At 48.6% G+C, this 16,045-nt stretch overlaps 9 protein-coding genes across 9 annotated transcripts; 4 read left to right on the top strand and 5 right to left on the bottom strand.

The window, feature by feature from the left end:
- Positions 1 to 20: 20 nt before the first annotated feature.
- On the bottom strand, positions 21 to 884 carry SPPG_01797 (uncharacterized protein). The gene is made up of 2 exons (XM_016750110.1): positions 477 to 884; positions 21 to 364 (listed from the first exon to the last, which is right to left on the bottom strand). Exons 1-2 carry the CDS (start codon positions 793 to 795, stop codon positions 105 to 107), a joined length of 579 nt encoding a protein of 192 aa, XP_016610753.1. The 5' UTR covers positions 796 to 884; the 3' UTR covers positions 21 to 104.
- Positions 885 to 1,013: 129 nt separating this feature from the next.
- Positions 1,014 to 2,682, bottom strand: SPPG_01796 (60S ribosomal protein L3). The gene is made up of 3 exons (XM_016750109.1): positions 2,609 to 2,682; positions 2,357 to 2,537; positions 1,014 to 2,291 (listed from the first exon to the last, which is right to left on the bottom strand). Exons 1-3 carry the CDS (start codon positions 2,621 to 2,623, stop codon positions 1,318 to 1,320), a joined length of 1,170 nt encoding a protein of 389 aa, XP_016610752.1. The 5' UTR covers positions 2,624 to 2,682; the 3' UTR covers positions 1,014 to 1,317.
- A 140-nt stretch (positions 2,683 to 2,822) lies between these two features.
- Positions 2,823 to 5,660, top strand: SPPG_01795 (uncharacterized protein). Its single transcript, XM_016750108.1, has one exon. The coding sequence runs from the start codon at positions 3,898 to 3,900 to the stop codon at positions 4,939 to 4,941; it is 1,044 nt and encodes a 347-aa protein (XP_016610751.1). The 5' UTR covers positions 2,823 to 3,897; the 3' UTR covers positions 4,942 to 5,660.
- A 478-nt stretch (positions 5,661 to 6,138) lies between these two features.
- On the top strand, positions 6,139 to 8,463 carry SPPG_01794 (S-adenosyl-methyltransferase MraW). Its single transcript, XM_016750107.1, has 12 exons — positions 6,139 to 6,343; positions 6,430 to 6,517; positions 6,573 to 6,600; positions 6,661 to 6,704; positions 6,768 to 6,868; positions 6,940 to 7,023; positions 7,098 to 7,135; positions 7,195 to 7,358; positions 7,424 to 7,432; positions 7,492 to 7,889; positions 7,950 to 7,992; positions 8,045 to 8,463. Exons 1-12 carry the CDS (start codon positions 6,142 to 6,144, stop codon positions 8,133 to 8,135), a joined length of 1,290 nt encoding a protein of 429 aa, XP_016610750.1. The 5' UTR covers positions 6,139 to 6,141; the 3' UTR covers positions 8,136 to 8,463.
- SPPG_01793 (uncharacterized protein) lies at positions 8,145 to 11,184 on the bottom strand. The gene is made up of 5 exons (XM_016750106.1): positions 10,726 to 11,184; positions 9,586 to 10,645; positions 8,894 to 9,526; positions 8,721 to 8,822; positions 8,145 to 8,657 (listed from the first exon to the last, which is right to left on the bottom strand). Exons 1-5 carry the CDS (start codon positions 10,913 to 10,915, stop codon positions 8,615 to 8,617), a joined length of 2,028 nt encoding a protein of 675 aa, XP_016610749.1. The 5' UTR covers positions 10,916 to 11,184; the 3' UTR covers positions 8,145 to 8,614.
- A 187-nt stretch (positions 11,185 to 11,371) lies between these two features.
- On the top strand, positions 11,372 to 12,580 carry SPPG_01792 (uncharacterized protein). Its single transcript, XM_016750105.1, has one exon. The coding sequence runs from the start codon at positions 11,375 to 11,377 to the stop codon at positions 12,476 to 12,478; it is 1,104 nt and encodes a 367-aa protein (XP_016610748.1). The 5' UTR covers positions 11,372 to 11,374; the 3' UTR covers positions 12,479 to 12,580.
- Positions 12,581 to 12,663: 83 nt separating this feature from the next.
- On the bottom strand, positions 12,664 to 13,575 carry SPPG_01791 (uncharacterized protein; the record flags this gene model as incomplete). Its single annotated transcript, XM_016750104.1, has 1 exon — positions 12,664 to 13,575. One exon carries the CDS (start codon positions 13,573 to 13,575, stop codon positions 12,664 to 12,666), a length of 912 nt encoding a protein of 303 aa, XP_016610747.1.
- A 144-nt stretch (positions 13,576 to 13,719) lies between these two features.
- Positions 13,720 to 14,613, bottom strand: SPPG_01790 (uncharacterized protein; the record flags this gene model as incomplete). The annotated part of the gene is made up of 2 exons (XM_016750103.1): positions 13,720 to 14,225; positions 14,301 to 14,613. 2 exons carry the CDS (start codon positions 14,611 to 14,613, stop codon positions 13,720 to 13,722), a joined length of 819 nt encoding a protein of 272 aa, XP_016610746.1.
- Positions 14,614 to 14,679: 66 nt separating this feature from the next.
- On the top strand, positions 14,680 to 16,002 carry SPPG_01789 (uncharacterized protein). The gene has a single exon (XM_016750102.1). It carries the CDS (start codon positions 14,767 to 14,769, stop codon positions 15,916 to 15,918), a length of 1,152 nt encoding a protein of 383 aa, XP_016610745.1. The 5' UTR covers positions 14,680 to 14,766; the 3' UTR covers positions 15,919 to 16,002.
- The last annotated feature ends 43 nt before the right edge of the window (positions 16,003 to 16,045 follow it).

Below are 16,045 nucleotides of genomic sequence, written 5' to 3'. Positions count from 1 at the left end.
GACTTATCGGAGGATTTTCAATAGGATGTGACCCTGTGCCAAATTCGAGTACGGATATACCGGAATAATTCTCCGACTTAGGTGTGCATGTTTATGAAAGTGTATTACTTTTTAAAAAAGCCCTTAATCTTTCCACCTAATCCTTCATCCTCTCGTGTGCCCTTTTCACTGCCTTCCCCGTCTAAACGTTTAACTGCTTCGGGTGGCGGAGGACTACCACCCATCATGATTTGCATTACATTAGCCATATCCACGGGCTTTCCATTGGCATCCAATGCGCCCGCTTCTGTCAGAAGTTTGGCAACATTCAGCATTTTGGACCGAATCGAGCCATCAGCAAACATCCGCATCATAATGAGAGGACCTGGACGTAGAGATCAAGTCAGTCCGAGGTTAGATTGAATCAACAAGTTTTAAAGTACAAGTACAGAAAATTATCCTCAAATCTAGGTGGACTGGTGGAAAGGTAAACTAACCCGGCTGTTTGACAGGATTTGATGGGTCAATGAATCCTTTGCTATGTAGGAGTAACCCCAAAGACTGAACCTCATTCAGTAACCGAGGGTCACGCTGGATGGCTTGGAAAATCGCCATGGCTTTTGGGTTCTTTGATAATTCTTGTAGTACGGCAGTCATGTCCGGCGAGCTGCTGTTGCTCCCATGTTCCGCCCTTGCAATGTGCGTTGTGTGCAATAGACGACAGAAGGGGCGCCATATAGGAACAGTCGGGATGGCAGGGCGGCGGTAGGGGTGGAATTCCAGAGCTGTATTAATGAATAGACGGGTAACTCTCATATTGGCAGTAAGAATTGAACCAAATGTGATGAAAGATGAATGTATTGCATGGAACACCAGTAGATGCGACGAGTGTCGAATTGCCCCACACTGCAAGTGTGGCACAGCACAATTGGCTCAAATCCGGCTTAGTGCGGCTTCGAATGAATTTGCCCATCATCCAACCATACCTCGATTTGAACCAAGTCTGGATTTGTGTGCCAAGAGCTAAATTGGTCTGATCATTCGGTTCCTGTTGAACCCGCTTCGATGCAACCATAGAAACAATTCGTTTTCGAATGCGCATACGATCATAAACTTTCTGAAGAGCGACATCTTGGAGCAGCCCACATTTGTACAGTATAGCTGCCTAAGCAAATGCACAAGGGTTTCACCGACGGTTAGACAAAATTGCTTGCCAATATAAACAGCACGCTGAGAATAAGGAACAAATATGTACACCAAGCCAGGCACTTTTATTATTAGGTCAAAGGAACCGGCTAACCGTCACCGCATAAGTAAATGAACACAAATGAAAACTTCCTAAGCCTGGATGTCCTTCTTGCGGGTACCGAAGAAGGAAGCCTTCTCGCTGGCAGTCTGGAAACGACCGTGTCCGAACTTGGAAGAGGTGTCGACGAACTTGAGCTGCACCTTCTCCAAAGCCGAACGCTTGGTGTGGACCAGGAGAGACTTGCGAAGAGTAAGAACCCTCTTCTTAACACCAGGGGTGGATCCCTTAACCATGATCCAGTCCTCGTTGACGATACCGTAGTGGGGGAAACCACCAAGAGGGGTGATCGTCTTTTGGGTAAGGTCGTACTCGGTGGCACCGCTGTTCTTGTCACCAGCCTTGCCGACACGGTAGATCTTCTTGTTCATTTCAGTACGGTGGTGGTAACCGTCCTGACCAGCACGAGGAACCGAGTACATGACTCGGGACGGGTGCCATGCACCAATACAAGCGACCTTACGGAGACCCTTGTGAGTCTTACGGGGAAGCTTCTTAGTACCCCAACGGTGAGTGACACCCTCGAAACCGTGACCCTTTGTAACACCGATAATATCGATCATCTCATCCTGTTCGAAGATAGAGCTGACATCGACAGTCTTTTCGAAGTGCTCCTTGGCCCAGTTGACCTTGTCGGCGACGGAGCCACCGTTGAGCTGGATCTCCATGACGTGGGCCTTCTTCTGACCGATCTTAACCTTGCGAATCTGGGTGTGGGCAATGACACGCACAACCTGGCAGTACTTCTTAATACGCTCAAGCTGCTGGGCAATGGGCTTGCCTCCGTCGGCGTACTTCTTGGCGTACTTGGTGAAAGCCTTCTTCTTGGAGCGGTACCAGTTCTTGTAGAAGCGACGCTTCACCTCATCACTCAGGTGCTCAGCCCACACGGTAGCCAAGGAGCGGAGACCGCGGGGAGTCTCAACGTAACCAACCACACCAACGATGACCATGGGAGGTGTCTCGATGATGGACACAGCCTCGACGACCTCCTTCTTGTGCATCTCTGTTAAGAGTTTTTTTGTTACCAACATGACCTCCATTATATGAAGCTTGCTTCAAACAGCTTACTTGATCCAGGACGGTCCAAGTCACGAACAATGTGGGTCATACCCGCCTTGTAACCGAGGAAGGCCGTAAGGTGGACGGGCTTCGAGGGATCATCCTTGGGGAAGGACTTCACCTTTCCCCGGTGACGCCTGGCACGCTTACGCGGCAGGAAACCAAGGGAACCCGTACGGGGGTGTTCGAACTATGCGAAGCCCATACATATTACAATAATTAGTTGCATTCTCTTTATTTAAATACCATTGGAAAACTTGCCTTCCTGTGGCTCATGTTGTTAGAGAGCCGAGCCGTACGCAGATTGAAGGGCAAGAGTGAAGAGGGAAGAAGGCAGAAGGCAGAAAGAGGTCTGTTTATATGGTCTTTTTTCTTCGGGAATTGCCACGTGATCTTCCATAAGAGTCCATATTGATTAACCAGCCACTCTCACCATTTGCTCCACAGCTCCTCATGCATCTTAGAGTGTAAAGTAAAAAGCCCTGCAAGGTTTAACGAAACACCACAGCTCACCAGCTTCACACAGGTTCAGACAAGGAAACCAACTGCGTGCACCGTTTCCCACACACCCAAGTGCCAACATCCATCCTCGCAGCACTTAATATCGCCGTTCATTGCTTCACAATGCCCAAGACAAAGCCAAGCAAACGCCCTGCTGGTAAATATTTCAGTCACAGAACCACCCCACGGCAAGCTTGCTACCCCCATATAGTTACATTTCACTGCTCGGTGACGAATCTGCAGTCCCTCGACCATACTGGCGGTTAGGATGAGCGTGCTGTTGAGCCTCCTTTCATTGATTGCCCCCGAATTTTCGGAAGCGCGGCATGATATGCAATTTGGTTGCAAGCTCATCTGCCAGACGCCGCCAGTTGAACTGCACATTGCAAAGGTCACAATCACGAGCGCGAGATGAATACGTAACTACGACGGTTAAGTACATATATGCTTCTTTATCGATCCTTCATCCTTTTGTTGTTTGACTTTTATGATCGTGGTCTCATAGTCCTTCATTCGTAGCACGACTCCCAGCTACCAAAGAGGGATATGCCAAGCATTCGCGACTCTCCCAAGAGGGGAAGATCTGTTATCGGTGTTCCAAGTCCACGAAGGTTGTGGGGCCTCTGATAAAGGTCGGCAAACATCATAGATGTGAGGGTTGTGACAAGGAAGCGAAGGAATTTTCCTTATTGGCTCAAGAAGGGAAAGTTTGCGGAAATTGTGGTTACGAGCCCGACCAGGTCGGAGCGTTGACTAAGGGCGGAAAACTTTATTACTGCAAAGAGTGCCATATTCAAAGAAGAGATGCACGTGAGCGCCGAAACAAAGAGTCGCAGGATGCCGTTAGATGCCTTCGTTGTCCTGCTGTGTTGGATCTGCTCCTGTACGGGAATTATCATTACTGTAAGGCATGCTTGCCCAGTTGGAATGGTCGGCGTCCGAACTTGAAGAGTCAGTCTGCAGATTCTCGGCCGGTGTGGGTGCCTAAATTTACTCCTCCTTACACCTATCTGGATCTCCTACATTATCCGACCGAAGTCCAAAGACGCATGCGGACAGTAACATTTGTGCCCCCAACTGATAATAAGAAGATCATCTTCTTTGACTTCGAGTGGGCATTTATGAAGGCGAGAATGAAACACGAAGATGTCAGGCCGTATCATGTGGGCTGGAAAATACTCCATAAGCCGGCTCAGTCTCAGTACATCAACGTCCATGGAACGAGATTTTCTGAATCGGACTTAGCTACCCTGTGGCATAAGCAGTTTCTGCACGACACTTGTGTATTTGTTTCGTGGTCTACGAACGACGTTGATAAGAACATTTTGACACGTATATACACTGACAAATATGGCGAGATTCCCACGCACTGGTCGTTCTTTAACCCATTTTGGTCTGCACAAGCAATTTGGCGACCGAAACCCAGGGGCATGAGCGTGAATGCCGCCGCGTCGATTACCCATGTGCTAGACGGTTATTTTCCTTCTCTTCGGCTGGATTATATTTCCCCCATTTTGTTCCCCGGCTATAATCTCGAATTCCACCGGCCGGATGATGATTGTAAAGCCCTAGAACTGATCTACCTTCTGCTGAACGCCGTGTGGGAACGGAAGGATGTTAAGGAGGTGATGAATGGTCTGGGAGGCAGCATTGTGGGAAAATCAGTTGAAAACCCGAAACCACGCCGCCGGGTGGAATATAGCAATGATGAGGAGGAACCTTCTCCGACAACACCCCGCCGAGTAGCGTATAGCAGTGAAGAATACGATGACGACGATGAAGCTGCTTCCTCTTCCTGGAATGTTGAAAACCCCAACCGCATAACCAAAACCCATCTAAAAGTCGGCGACCTCGGCTCCAACAATACTGTAGATAGCGAGGCCGAAGCCTGTGAAAGGCCCATCAGGGTGCGAAGACGGGTTGTTGTGGAGAACGGAGCAGAGGAGATGGACGATTGTGCAAATCCTCCGGCTAGAAAGAAGAGGAAAACTGTGGCAAAGGTGCGTAATTGTTTTTGTTTACTGCGTACTCTGATTGTTATAGTTCTAGGAAACTTCGCGAGTGTCTTCTCCTGTCCGGTATCACGCCCGTAGTTATCATTTGCGTGCAATCAGCCTTAGGAGGTACATCCTTGCATACGCTCTATGAGCTAACTGGTGCATCAATGGGTTATCTGGCCTTCATTACAAAGTGACTGGTTGCGCACTAAGCAAACCATGATATCTACATATGGGGTTCCCGTGATACCAATATGGACGCGAGTGAGATGACATTGCATGAGGGAGTACCTTTCATATCGTCTTGCATACTGGAACTGTACTAAAGTTGTACCCTTGTAGGATATTGTCTCAGAAGTCCCTGAGACTACGACTCTTTCAATGAAGGAAGCGCTAGTAATGCTGATCAATCACAAGTCTTCAGCCCCCTTCGTAGCGCCTGTGAATCCATTGGTGGCGCCAGGGTATTATGAACTTATACGGGAGCCGATGGACCTTCTTACAATGCGCACGAAGGTGCAAGCGGGCGAGTATAATTTGGACGGCTTCATCAAAGATTTCCGAAACATTATCTCGAATTGCTTCACGTATAATCAACCGCACAGCGGAATCTGCACCCTCGCGAACGCACTGGCGGATTATTTCAACCATCATATACTGCCATTCTTGACAACGGCCAAAGCACCCAAACAGCGGGATGCGACAGATGTGCCGGAAGATATGGACACCAGGGATATTGATCTTATTTAGACTTTGACACTTTCTTGTAAATAATGCGTATTCAAAGAGAACAGAAGCATGAGATCTCTAGTTCGTTATGTATCTGCACTTTGCGGGCGCACTAGGGATACGTAGTCCCTACGGTTGCCGCGTATGCATCGACATCAACGAGAGGCCAGAGTCTCATACGCGGGAACCTGAACAAGGTGGAGGGGCACCTTCAGAGATGTCTCTGGACGAATCGCCATGGTCGACAAGCAACAGACTATCCATTGCATATCCATCCATCCATCGCTCCATTCGTCCATCCATCCATCTGCCCCTCCATCCATCCCTTCCGTGCGGTTCTGCTTCAAGACTCCTCTCGGCCAACTATCAATAATCGTCCTACTTACCATTTCGATGTGCCGTAGCCGCGATCTGAAGAGGGAAGAAATCCGAGCAGCTCGGCTGTCAGTTTGAAAGCCCAAGAAGGTGCTCACGTGAGTATCCCGTGATATCTGGTAATGCGTCATGGTGAGTCACGTCAACAGAAGCGCGTTCGAGTTGGATTTTGACCTGCCTTCCACCGAGGCGATGTTTTCCCGTCCACTCCAGAGACTGTGCCCAAAGCATCTTTTCAGCAGATGCAAGGCATACGTTCACACCCAGCGTCATGTCCCAGTTCTTTTGGAAGAGGCCCTGCACCAAATCCGCTCCGCTTCAGAGAACAAGGAAGGCACGAGACTCTTTTGTGATGCGACGTTTGGGGACGGAGGGTATACGAAAAAGTTGCTAGGTGGGTGGTCGTAGGCCTGTTAACCCAATGAGATTTTTTAATGACCTCCACAATGCCGCTACTTGTGCATGTGTTTCGAAAGCTAGATAGGCTGGATTGTAAGGTGGTTGCCATTGATCAAGATCCCCTTGCATATGAGCGAGCAGTCGATCTTGCGAATAGTGCCGCTTACAGGTACGTATGAACTTTATAGGCTCTGTAATTCTGATATGGCTGACGGTCGAAGTAGAGATCGGATCATCCCAATACAGGGAAAGGTAAAGCAACGACCGTATTTCACGAGCGGATTAAATCTGAATATGCATTCTCAAACATAGTTTGGCGATCTAGTTTCCCTTCTCCAACACAATGTGAATCTACAGTAAGAATCTCTCCTCTAATCCAACTTTTAAGTCAAGTTCAGTTTTCGTATCTTAATTCACAGTGGTCCTTGTCTCGATGGCATACTATTTGATATCGGAGTTTCCTCAAATCAGTTGGACGAGGCTGGGCGAGGATTTTCCTTCAAGAAGGACGGACCTTTGGGTAGGGCTTTGAGAAGAAAACCACTAAACATTGATGCAGTTGTCGTTGACCGCAAATGTACTTTCGGGTAGATATGCGAATGGCTTCCCGGGGCGACTCTGATAATTCCACGCGGGATTTGCAAAAAACAGTTACAGCCGAAGTCATTGTGAATAGTTAGTAGTTTTATGTCGTTAATCTGCACAACTTTAGCCGTTGAAAGGTCTCTAACACGGTTATAACTCACCAGATTTTGCCGAGCATCATATTGCCGACATCATTTATCAGGTCTGTATTTCTTGCTACCCTATCTCTTGTGCCATTCTAACGGTCAAAGCTCATAATAGTACGGCGAAGAGCGTCAGTCAAGGCGTATCGCACGCGCAATCGCAACAGCACGGGGCAAAGCTCCCATCAAGACAACGAAGCAGTTGGCTGATATCGTCTCATCCGCCGTAGGTGGGCGATGGGGTGCCGGGGCAGATGGTTTCAAGCACCCTGCTGTACGAACGTAAGTGTTTGTTTGGTAAATTGGCCTATAGCAATCGTATAGCGTTGTTAAGTTTGTCTTTTTAGATTTCAAGGGTATGCCAGTTATGTGGAAAATGTGACTCAAGCAAGCTGGTAACACAGATGCTCTCCAGGCTTCGAGTTTACATTAACGACGAACTCAATCAACTCCGGCTCGGCCTAAAGTCCGCCGAACTCTTGCTAAAGCCGACCAGCCCCTTAGTCTGCATCACTTTCCATTCATTAGAAGATCGGATTTTGAAGCAGTTTTTGAGGAAATGCTCTGCGCCACAATCCGTCGGGGTTCCTCACCAGTCCACAACGGTGGATGCAGGGGAATTGGATGACTTGGATATGGATATGTTAAATCGACCGGGGCTTAGGATGGGACGAGACGATGAGAAAGCAAGGGTTAGAGCAAAGAGGGAGAGAAAGCGTAAAAAGGGTGGTGGGCCGGGTGATATGTGGGAGCACGAAGATTCAGAGAACGGCCCATTTTTGCCTAGTTTCCATGTGGTCACAAAACGAGCTGGTGAGTACTAGCCGTTACCTCGATTTGATGTTAGATTGAAAATTTTACAACTTCATTTAGTCAAGCCGACAAGGGAAGAAGTCCAATCAAATCCCAGAGCAAGGTACGCTGTTTCTCGCGCTTAATGCAAAATATCCTCTTACACAGCGGTACAGATCTGCCAAACTTCGGGCCGCAATTCGTACGGCACATCCTCCAATGTTTCCTCTCAATATGGAAGACGCAAGTGGACATGCATTGTGGTGATTCACCATTCTCAATGTCTCTTTTTTTTTGGCCGGAAATAATGGAAGTCTACTGAGCATTTCTACTGTATTTTACGCGACAAATGGAAAGAAAAGAACAAGAACCATCCTAACAATGCAAACAAGAAACCCAGCACACACAGCAAATCAAGGAACGAAAAGACAAATGCTCTAGCAACTATACACAACAAAGGGAGAAACAACGAGATAATGCCCTATACTTCTAGCTCCAACTGTACAATTCCTATCACAAAAAGCATGCATTGCTCCTCGCGCTCCTCTACCTTTGTTTCATTGGACGCGCACGTCCACTCTTCTTTCTAGCAAACTAATCCATCAGCCTATATGCAATTCTACGTCTGAGCATTGCAGACGGGGAAGTCAAGACAATCGTTCACACAATTATGGTACAGATCGACGAAGCCAGTGTGTAACCGGTGATATCGCCGCAACCCACATTCTGGGACCTCTAAAACCGCTTCACTGTTTTTTAAGGATGGGCTTCATGGGGTTGACGGCACACCTATGGTTTATTGCTGGTTAAAAGTACGGTCGGACTGGGACCCATATTATCAGGCAAACTCACATCCAAATACGAGTCTTGTATATTTTGAAAAGCTCTCTGACAAGTTCCCGGAAATCGATACGACGATCGGCGACAAAATAAAAGGTGAGCTTCCGCCGGTCCCTGAAAGCAGATATTCGATGATTGAGTAATTACATGCTTAAGACATCATCATATCCTTCTCTGACCCTCACCATTGGTATTCTGCGTCGACAATCTCCATTGGAAGTTTCTTCTGGCGTATTTTTGTCTGGCAAACCGCCATAGCTTTGGCTTCGTCTTGGCTCTTAGAGACGAGCATAGTAACCTCGGCGGGTTGTGCCGTTCGAAAGATTCGTTTCGGATGGACTTCTTTGTTCATGCTGTGAGCGTCAATGATTGATTCTGCGTGCTGGGCTTGGTAGATTTGCAGCTGCTGAATGTTTTGGATACTGTCTTCAATAACTTTCCCAAGATCTTTCCCGCGGTCCGCTTCCACAATGACCAAATCTCCCTTCTTGACCGGAAGCGCTGAAGGTTCAGCAACGAAGAAGAAATCGGTCCGACCGGCTTTGAATTCGACCACGAACAGAGGCCATTGATGAGTGTACGACTGCATCTGCAAGTTCTTGCCCGCTTCCACCCATGCCCTTGTTCTCCGCTTAGTGTTCTCAAAGTAATCATCAATCTCATCCAAGAATGGAGTATCAGAGTGATCATCTAGGCTAAGTCCTTCGAGACCTTCTGATAAAAACTTTGAAGCCGATGTGCTGTACAGTGGACCAGCCAAAGAATGTCGTCGACGGGCCAAATCATAAGCCGAGACATCAGGTTCTCCCCCAGTCGGTCTGGCAAGCAAATGCATTTAGACAGAGCCACGACGGCATACAAATGCACGATGACAAACCTGGTCATCATTTGTTGGGCGTAGTCATTATATAAGCCTGGCGCATGAGAAAACCGTCGCTGTTGCCGGTATCGTTCCAAACGATCGGGAGATGGTGCTGAAGGAATTTCGTCAGGATCTGCCTGCCCGGGACGAAGTGATTCCCAGTGAATGCCCGACTGCGTTGATCCCCGGCGTTTGAGCAAGCCAGCATCGCGAGCAGAGGTGCCCTGTGTAGCGGCCCAAATTGAATTTAGGTCACCATAGTCTACTGTGGGAGATACCGGACTCGTTGCATTGTCCACAGGGTAACTGTAGTTGGGTTCCTGGCCGGCCAAGAGACCGTAGATTTCGGACGACGACTTTGATCGCGATCGCACTTTCGGAAGTGTTAAATTGGCATCGTAGTCATCATCCTCATTGTCATCGCCTCCACGGAGTGGCATTGTTGTTACTCGGTCTCTGTCAAACTTTTCCTCTTCCTCGTATCCATCAAGTCCACGCATAGAACCAAGTGAGAACGAGAAGCTACGGAATTGACGCGAAGGGAACGGGGCAGTTGTCACTGCAATGTCCGGTGGTAAGTAGCCAGATGCCTTTTCAGCTGGAACTGATACTGAAGGTTGACCAGTCGTTGCGGCGCCATCCTGCCAGATTGACGATGACGAGCCGGCCCAGGATACGCTCGGTCCGCTCCAGGCAGCAGAGTTGGGAGTATTTGCACTTGTGTCATTGTCCTTTGGACCCAATCCAGGAGGATAATCAGGAGTACTCGGTTCTGCCGCCATGAGGGGATTTGGTGTACTGGCAGCTCTCGTGCGAATGGCCCGCTGGCGTGATAAAATCAATTCGTCCGTCTCTTCCCGCTCCAAATGCTGAACAGAAACGCCATTGTGCTCGGGAGGGAATCTGTCGGGCGTAGGAGGCACAGAGAGTGAAAAGCGGCGGGGAGGACTGCCGACAATCTTCCACGTGTCTTCCGGAGACATATTGGCAGCTGCGATAGCCAGGGCCGCTGAAGTAGCCGGAAGAGAGTGCTTTCGGGCACGTAAAATTTCTGAAGAGGAAGGAGGCGCTGTGTCTATCGGAAAAGTGAGAGAGCATGGCCATGAGACATTGCACAGGAATGATTACCACATGCCTCAAACCAACAGAATATACCTTCCACTGAACGTCCCCATGCCGTTTGACCAGACCTCTGTGTTTGCTGTTGTGGCGACTCGGGCTTTTTCCCAGCAGATCGCGCTGCAGCAGCTGCCGCGACCTGTGCAATGGTCGGCTTCAACACACTAGACCCGGTAGAGACATTTCTTCTGTGCATAATATCATGCGGAGGACCGCCGCTGGCCATTGTGAATGGTTACCAGTCGTGCAAAAGCGGAAGAGGTGTGCGAGATGTGGTTCGGTTGGGCTTTTTGCTATTGTTCAAGAATTTGAGACAGAGAACCGAGGCCCCGCGGGAAAGGGATCCAGCGTACAATTTGTTCCTTGTTGCTCCTACGTAGAGTACCAAAGGCGCACTGTCTGTCTGCGTGCAAGGTCGACAGCAACCAACACTCACGACGACGACAACAACGACAACGACGACGAGGGCCTGCGACGGGAAGGAGGGGGGGGTTTTGCTCAACTCGAGGCAAAGAAGACGGGGGCGAGAGTGCGCATCCACATGTGTAACTAATATAACCATAAAAGGCAATGGACTCATGTTGCGTGTGAAGTGTCATTTGATTCAATCTGGGCGTGTCGTAATTTGCCTTTTATAGACATCCTCACGTAATGGACCCGCACAAGCCTTTCTGAAGAAACCGCCATGAAACGATCGCATGCACATGAACAGAATCATGTTTTTGAAAACGTGTCAGATCCTGGTACTGACCGAGAGGATAAGCTGCAGGGCAAGCGACAGCGGCGTTTATCGAGTTTGCAGGACGAAAAACAGGGGGGCACGGGTATTCCATGCGATGGAGTAAATACCGTTGATCCTCCGGCAGACGACGAACTCGTTGACCTTGTCCTCTCTGAAGTTCACATCAACCCCTTGAATGGTCCCGCGCAAAACGACGGCCAAAACCGGCGACGGACCGTATTTAGGCTGAAGCCGGAATCTCGCATGTCTGGCACATCGCCTCTCATTATAGAGCACGAGATGGCGACCCCACTCTCGCGCGTTGGCCTTCAAGTATGGTCTGGCGCTCTCCTATTGTGTGACTATATCTTGTCTCAGTCCGACAATATTTTTACTCCGGAAACTATTGTTTTGGAACTTGGATGTGGGACTGGGTTGGTTGCCGCCGTAGCCGGGAGAGCGTGTGGAAGAGTCTATGCCACGGATTTGGACAGCTTGGGTGTTTTGGACCTTTGCTGTAGGAACCTGGAGCTGAATGATGTCAAGGATAGGGTGAAAGTGAAGCAATTGGATTTATTGGATAATCAATGTCCTTTGTTCAAGGAGTTTGATACCTCGAACGATATTGACCGAGCGCCAATTTTGAATGCCGTAGACTCTGGACCATATTGTTGGACGAGTGCTGATGTTCAAGACTTTATGGCAAATTGCACAATTCTATTGGCTGCCGACATAATTTACGAAGACACAGTCACGTTTGCTCTTGTTCAACGATTGTGGACACTTCTCTCTCCGACAACCAACAATCAACCTCGCATTCTCTATCTCGCCCTTGAAAAGCGTGTCCAGTTTTCGCTCGATGAACAGGAGGTCACGGCTCCCGCGCGCGATTACTTCCTGGAGACGTTGAAAGCTTCCAACGCTGATCGCGGAGAAGCAAATGTCCCGGAGAGAATTGTTGCGAAAATGATGGACATTGATAGGATTCCTCACATATTGCAATATGAGAGGACAAAAGAATTAGAGCTCTGGAGCCTCACATTGGAGAGGATTGAATCTGAGGGCTGACGCGGTGGAATTGCTACGGATACTCTGCAGCAAGAAAAAGACCTGTCGCATGCTGCCATTGGAATTAGATAATTTAATATATACAAAATGCATGGATCCCGACTACGAACTCTATACATATGACTTTTGCTCTAAGGACTTTTTACAAGCTTTCCATGGTCCAACACAGATCCATCCTTCTTTCTTCATGCTGCCCTCCTTGAGAACTTTCTCCTCACTTCAGCGCCTTCGACTTCCAAGAATGCGTCCAAAGTCTCGACGCTGAAGTCCCAAGGTATAATCAACACCCCGTCCTTATGAACCGCATATCGTCTTGCAATTAGAACCGGTATGTCTCGAATGCCAGCCAGCGTGGCTGACGGTAGTGACATGAGGGCGGAACCGGCGGTTGCACGTTCGTCGGAAGACAGGGAAGAGTGATAGAAGATAAAGCGTGGCATAGGTGGGGATTTGGACGGAGCCGACCGATGCTTCATTTTGTCACGAGTGGTGTCCACACCTCCAATGCCCTCTCTAACCGCTTGTGAAAACTCTTGTCTCAGTTCTGTGCGATTCGTATCTTCAGCATTCTTGGTTGCACGCTTTATGCTCCCTCTCATTTTCCCCCCTAATGCTGTCTCCACGCAACCTCGCAAAAGGTCTAAATCTTCCGACGAGACCTGAATTCCAGCCTTCTGACATAATGCCAGAAACGATGCAGCTAGGAGAGGTGCTGAAATGTTGGACTTGGCGGTCGGGGAGAGTGTCCTAAGGAGGACGGGTGAAATACATGTGGTGGTGGAATCTATTTTTCGTCCGGTCAACGTATGTTTTATCAACAGTGGAGGTGACTCTGAGGCAGGGGATCCTAGAGTACGACAGTAGAACACAAGCTGAAGGTCATTTCCCTGATCTTGGTCGGGATAGTGTTTTGTTGGTGTTTGGTTGTTTGTCGAATTGGCAGGAAAGACTTGCGAAACAAGGGCATTTAAGTTTTGCAAGCTGGTGAGGTTGGTGGACTGGGCTGTGGGGTTCTGCGCAAAGAGGTCAGGATGGACACGGCGAGCAAGTTGTGGTAAGTACCGACGGACGATCTGCGAAGGAGTTTGGAGGCCCATGCGTTCAAAAGTTGCACTTTGATCTTCACATTGAATTCTTTTTGTAGGCCGCGTCACGTCTCGCCGTGATCTGCTGGGCAATAAAAAAAACGAACTCTATTTATAAAAACAGCTGCAGAACTACAATACAATATATATGGGAAACTATTTGCCAATAATTCTTTGCACTTTGTGTGTTGTAACTTTCAAGCGCTCATTGGTCGACTCAGACCGATCTGCAAGACGATTCACTTGAACGTTTTGTGCATCCAACTCTGAGTTCATGATCTGTCCCATCATCTTCAATTTCGAAAGTCCTGACGATATTTGATCCAAATTCCTGTCAATCTCCTCTTCTGTATCATCTCTTTCAATGCCATCCGGAGTAGTATACATTCGTCCTACAGAAGTGTATTGTGCCCCTTGAACTTGTTGCATTCTTTCCACTCGAGTTGCTCGCTCCTTTTCTTCCAGTCGCCGCTCGTCCTCTCGAGCTGCACGTTCCTCGGCCTCACGCTTGGCCGCTGCTTCCTTCTTCTTTGCCTTCTTGGACCCAAAGGATGGAAGCATGAAGAAGCGATTCAGCGACTTGAGGTGGTCAGCTTTGGCGTCGGATACCTTAACATGGCTATGAGCGCTTTCGAGGCGGCCGTCCATTTTGGACAGTTGCTCTATAAAATCATGCGACACAACATCACTTAGAAAAGAGTATGAATGACGAGGCTCCTCTGCAAATAGCTACACACCAGACTGTTGAGCAAGTTTCTCCATGTTCTGTTGAGCCAAGGAATCGGTCTCATTCAGACGCTCTAAAGCTCGTCGAGTGCTCAACAGAGAATCATTCTGCACTTTCTTTGTCTTGCGCTCAAGCCAGTCGCTGTTGTCGTAGTCCTCTGGCTCCTCTTCAACAGTCTCCCAAGAGCGGTAGCCAGTTGAGGTGCCACCATTATAAGCACTTTCAGCAGCTTGCGCGGCAGCTGCCCACCGGTTGACAGGTTCCTCCTCAGGGTACATTGACGAAGCTGGATAGTCTTCCCGTGGTCTGTTGCGGTATGACATTATAAGAGAGCAAATGTAAAATGGATGAGCGTTTCTTTTCCAACCCGTCGCCACAATTTCAACTTTGGAAAAGACGCGCTTCACTTGAAACCCAGTGCTTGGCTCGAAACGGAGCTACATGCCGTTTCTACTCGCCAACGAGATCTGCCTGCGATGAGAGGGCTACTATTGTCATCACCCTCTGTCCATTCCCACCTCCTTGTAACCCGCTCAAACTGCCTCCTTACTGTCCTTCTGACCTTATCCTTCTTATCGGTGCTCGACGTTTCCTGCGCATCTGCTCGTCAACTTCACCCACTGTGTTGCTCTCCAACCGACGTTGCAACCCTTGCCTCTCTTTCTGCACCAGAGAATCTCACAACAACAGGCTCGACCCTTGCCCCTTTCCTTATACCTCGCGTCTCGGGGACAGAAGGGAACGTCAAGGTTCAAAACCATTTGATCTCGACCTTTGAGGCATTAAAGTGGCATGTGGAACAGGACAAGTTTACCGATACCACCCCGTTCGGTGTCAAACCTTTCAACAACATCATTGTGACAAAGAATCCGAATGCCCCACGCAAGCTCGTCTTGGCTGCACATTTCGACTCTAAATACTTTGCAGACTTTGATTTTATTGGAGCAACGGACTCTGCGGTTCCCTGTGCCGTCCTCGTGGATGTTGCAAAGACTCTAAACCCTTATCTAGAGAGGGAACTGTTTTCTTCAACTACTTTACAACTCATCTTCTTTGATGGAGAGGAAGCCTTTGTATCCTGGTCGGAGACAGACTCTTTGTATGGCTCGCGACATTTGGCCGCAAAATGGGAAAGCACGTATGTAATGGGGACGAACAATCCTCAATCATCGGGCATGGAACCACGGGCGGATCCCCAAAACAATGCTAGAACAATTCTCGAGCAGATTGACGTTTTTATTCTACTTGACTTGCTGGGTACCCCCGACGTTCGGATATGGAACTCTCACAAGGACACAGCCTCTCACTGGAGCCGCCTTGTCGTCATTCAACACCGACTATCAACCTCCAATCTTCTGTCGAAACAGGTAACAGCCCGCATCGATGAAACTGGTGAAGGCGGATACTTTATGAAGGGCGAATCAGGGTACTCCGCTTACCAGATCGAAGATGACCATAAACCGTTTATGCAAAGGGGTGTACCCATCGTTCATGTCATCCCGCAAATATTTCCGGCGGTGTGGCATAGGGCTACGGACAACGCTGCTGCAATAGAGCCACAAACAGTACACGACTTTGCGCTGATTTTTCGCGTATTCGTAGCAGAGTATCTTGGACTGGAACTATGAAATCAGTTACTGATGGTTAATCTCCCGAATAAATACGATTTGTACATACAGCCTATCGTGGATTATCATTATTAAATTATCTCAAGAGTGCTTTTAAGCACTAGCAAAGCCCGATGCGCTCATGCAC

The sequence above is a fragment of the Spizellomyces punctatus genome, assembly GCF_000182565.1.
Source record: "Spizellomyces punctatus DAOM BR117 chromosome Unknown supercont1.3, whole genome shotgun sequence".
In the NCBI taxonomy this organism is placed as follows: Eukaryota; Fungi; Chytridiomycota; class Chytridiomycetes; order Spizellomycetales; family Spizellomycetaceae; genus Spizellomyces; species Spizellomyces punctatus.
Note: the sequence above shows the minus strand (reverse complement) of the source record. Positions and strands in the feature narration are given on the sequence as shown.

Bases quoted from the DNA above. Each gene is read 5' to 3' on its own strand.
- SPPG_01792 (XM_016750105.1), top strand. From the start codon at position 11,375: ATGAAACGATCGCATGCACATGAACAGAATCATGTTTTTGAAAACGTG.
- SPPG_01789 (XM_016750102.1), top strand. From the start codon at position 14,767: ATGAGAGGGCTACTATTGTCATCACCCTCTGTCCATTCCCACCTCCTT.
- SPPG_01794 (XM_016750107.1), top strand. From the start codon at position 6,142: ATGTTTTCCCGTCCACTCCAGAGACTGTGCCCAAAGCATCTTTTCAGC. The intron at 7,136-7,194 runs GTCTGTATTTCT...AGCTCATAATAG, and splicing joins TTGCCGACATCATTTATCAG to TACGGCGAAGAGCGTCAGTC. The intron at 7,890-7,949 runs GTGAGTACTAGC...AACTTCATTTAG, and splicing joins TGTGGTCACAAAACGAGCTG to TCAAGCCGACAAGGGAAGAA.
- SPPG_01796 (XM_016750109.1), bottom strand. The intron at 2,292-2,356 runs GTAAGCTGTTTG...AACTCTTAACAG, and splicing joins CTTGGACCGTCCTGGATCAA to AGATGCACAAGAAGGAGGTC.
- SPPG_01793 (XM_016750106.1), bottom strand. From the start codon at position 10,915: ATGGCCAGCGGCGGTCCTCCGCATGATATTATGCACAGAAGAAATGTC. The intron at 10,646-10,725 runs GTATATTCTGTT...CTTTTCCGATAG, and splicing joins ATGGGGACGTTCAGTGGAAG to ACACAGCGCCTCCTTCCTCT. The intron at 9,527-9,585 runs GTTTGTCATCGT...TTTGCTTGCCAG, and splicing joins GCCCAACAAATGATGACCAG to ACCGACTGGGGGAGAACCTG.
- SPPG_01797 (XM_016750110.1), bottom strand. From the start codon at position 795: ATGAGAGTTACCCGTCTATTCATTAATACAGCTCTGGAATTCCACCCC. The intron at 365-476 runs GTTAGTTTACCT...CTCTACGTCCAG, and splicing joins AAATCCTGTCAAACAGCCGG to GTCCTCTCATTATGATGCGG.
- SPPG_01795 (XM_016750108.1), top strand. From the start codon at position 3,898: ATGCGGACAGTAACATTTGTGCCCCCAACTGATAATAAGAAGATCATC.